Below are 744 nucleotides of genomic sequence, written 5' to 3'. Positions count from 1 at the left end.
GAGTCGGTCTACCTGCCGCAATAAGTTATTACTAAGAAGTTCGAGTTGTTCTTCTCTATACTGTAGTTTGTTCACTTCTTCTTCGAGGGCTGTCTAATTGAACGGGAAATGAAAAAGAGGACATCCTCTTGAATAACCTTTCATTCAGCAGCTGCTCAGTTTTCCCATCAGTGGCTCTCAAACCCCAAACTAAAATTAAAGAACTAGTCAAAGTTGGTAAAAGCATTAAAAAATAAAACAAAAACCGCAGGTATTTTCAGTAGGCAACCAAATAAAAGACCACCTTTTCTCCTATGACCATAAGTCTTTAATTTCTAATTAATACTTGAATAATAAAAACAAGCTTTATACATATTTCATTTTTTACACCACCAACATTTTATATGGAATTTATGATTTAGGATCAGAACAAAAGACCTGAAATATCTTCCAGGGATTTTACTACTCTAACCTCTTAGTCGGAGAATCGAAAAACTCTACTATGCATAATGTAATTAATTCATCTACAAACTCTGAAACATTTTTTAATTACTCAAAGTTAGGGGAAAAATGTTTAAGTCCAAAAACTACTTTAGGCATACGATTATAAAAGCATGTAAGGAATATGTAAGAGTAAAAGGAAATGAGAAAGGTCATCCATAAATATTACCTTCACACTTTCCATTTCAATTAACTCAGTCTGAAGACTCAACATCTCTGAAGACATGCTCTCATGCGCCCGTTCAGATATTACGCGTATTTCCT

The 744-nt window shown here is 33.7% G+C and overlaps 1 protein-coding gene across 1 annotated transcript in view; it reads right to left on the bottom strand.

Moving 5' to 3' along the window:
* The window catches only part of SPDL1 (spindle apparatus coiled-coil protein 1), a 42,873-nt gene that overhangs the window by 33,254 nt on the left and 8,875 nt on the right, over positions 1–744 (bottom strand). Inside the window, exon 3 of the mRNA XM_006884419.1 lies at positions 1–60. Coding sequence (XP_006884481.1) covers positions 1–60 — 60 coding nt within the window. The remainder of the gene's footprint in view (positions 61–744) is intronic.

Source organism: Elephantulus edwardii, unplaced genomic scaffold (genome assembly GCF_000299155.1).
Source record: "Elephantulus edwardii isolate Elephantulus edwardi_28Jun2011 unplaced genomic scaffold, EleEdw1.0 scaffold00033, whole genome shotgun sequence".
Classification (NCBI taxonomy): domain Eukaryota; kingdom Metazoa; phylum Chordata; class Mammalia; order Macroscelidea; family Macroscelididae; genus Elephantulus; species Elephantulus edwardii.
The sequence above is the reverse complement of the archived record's forward strand: the minus strand, read 5'-3'. Positions and strand labels throughout refer to the sequence as shown.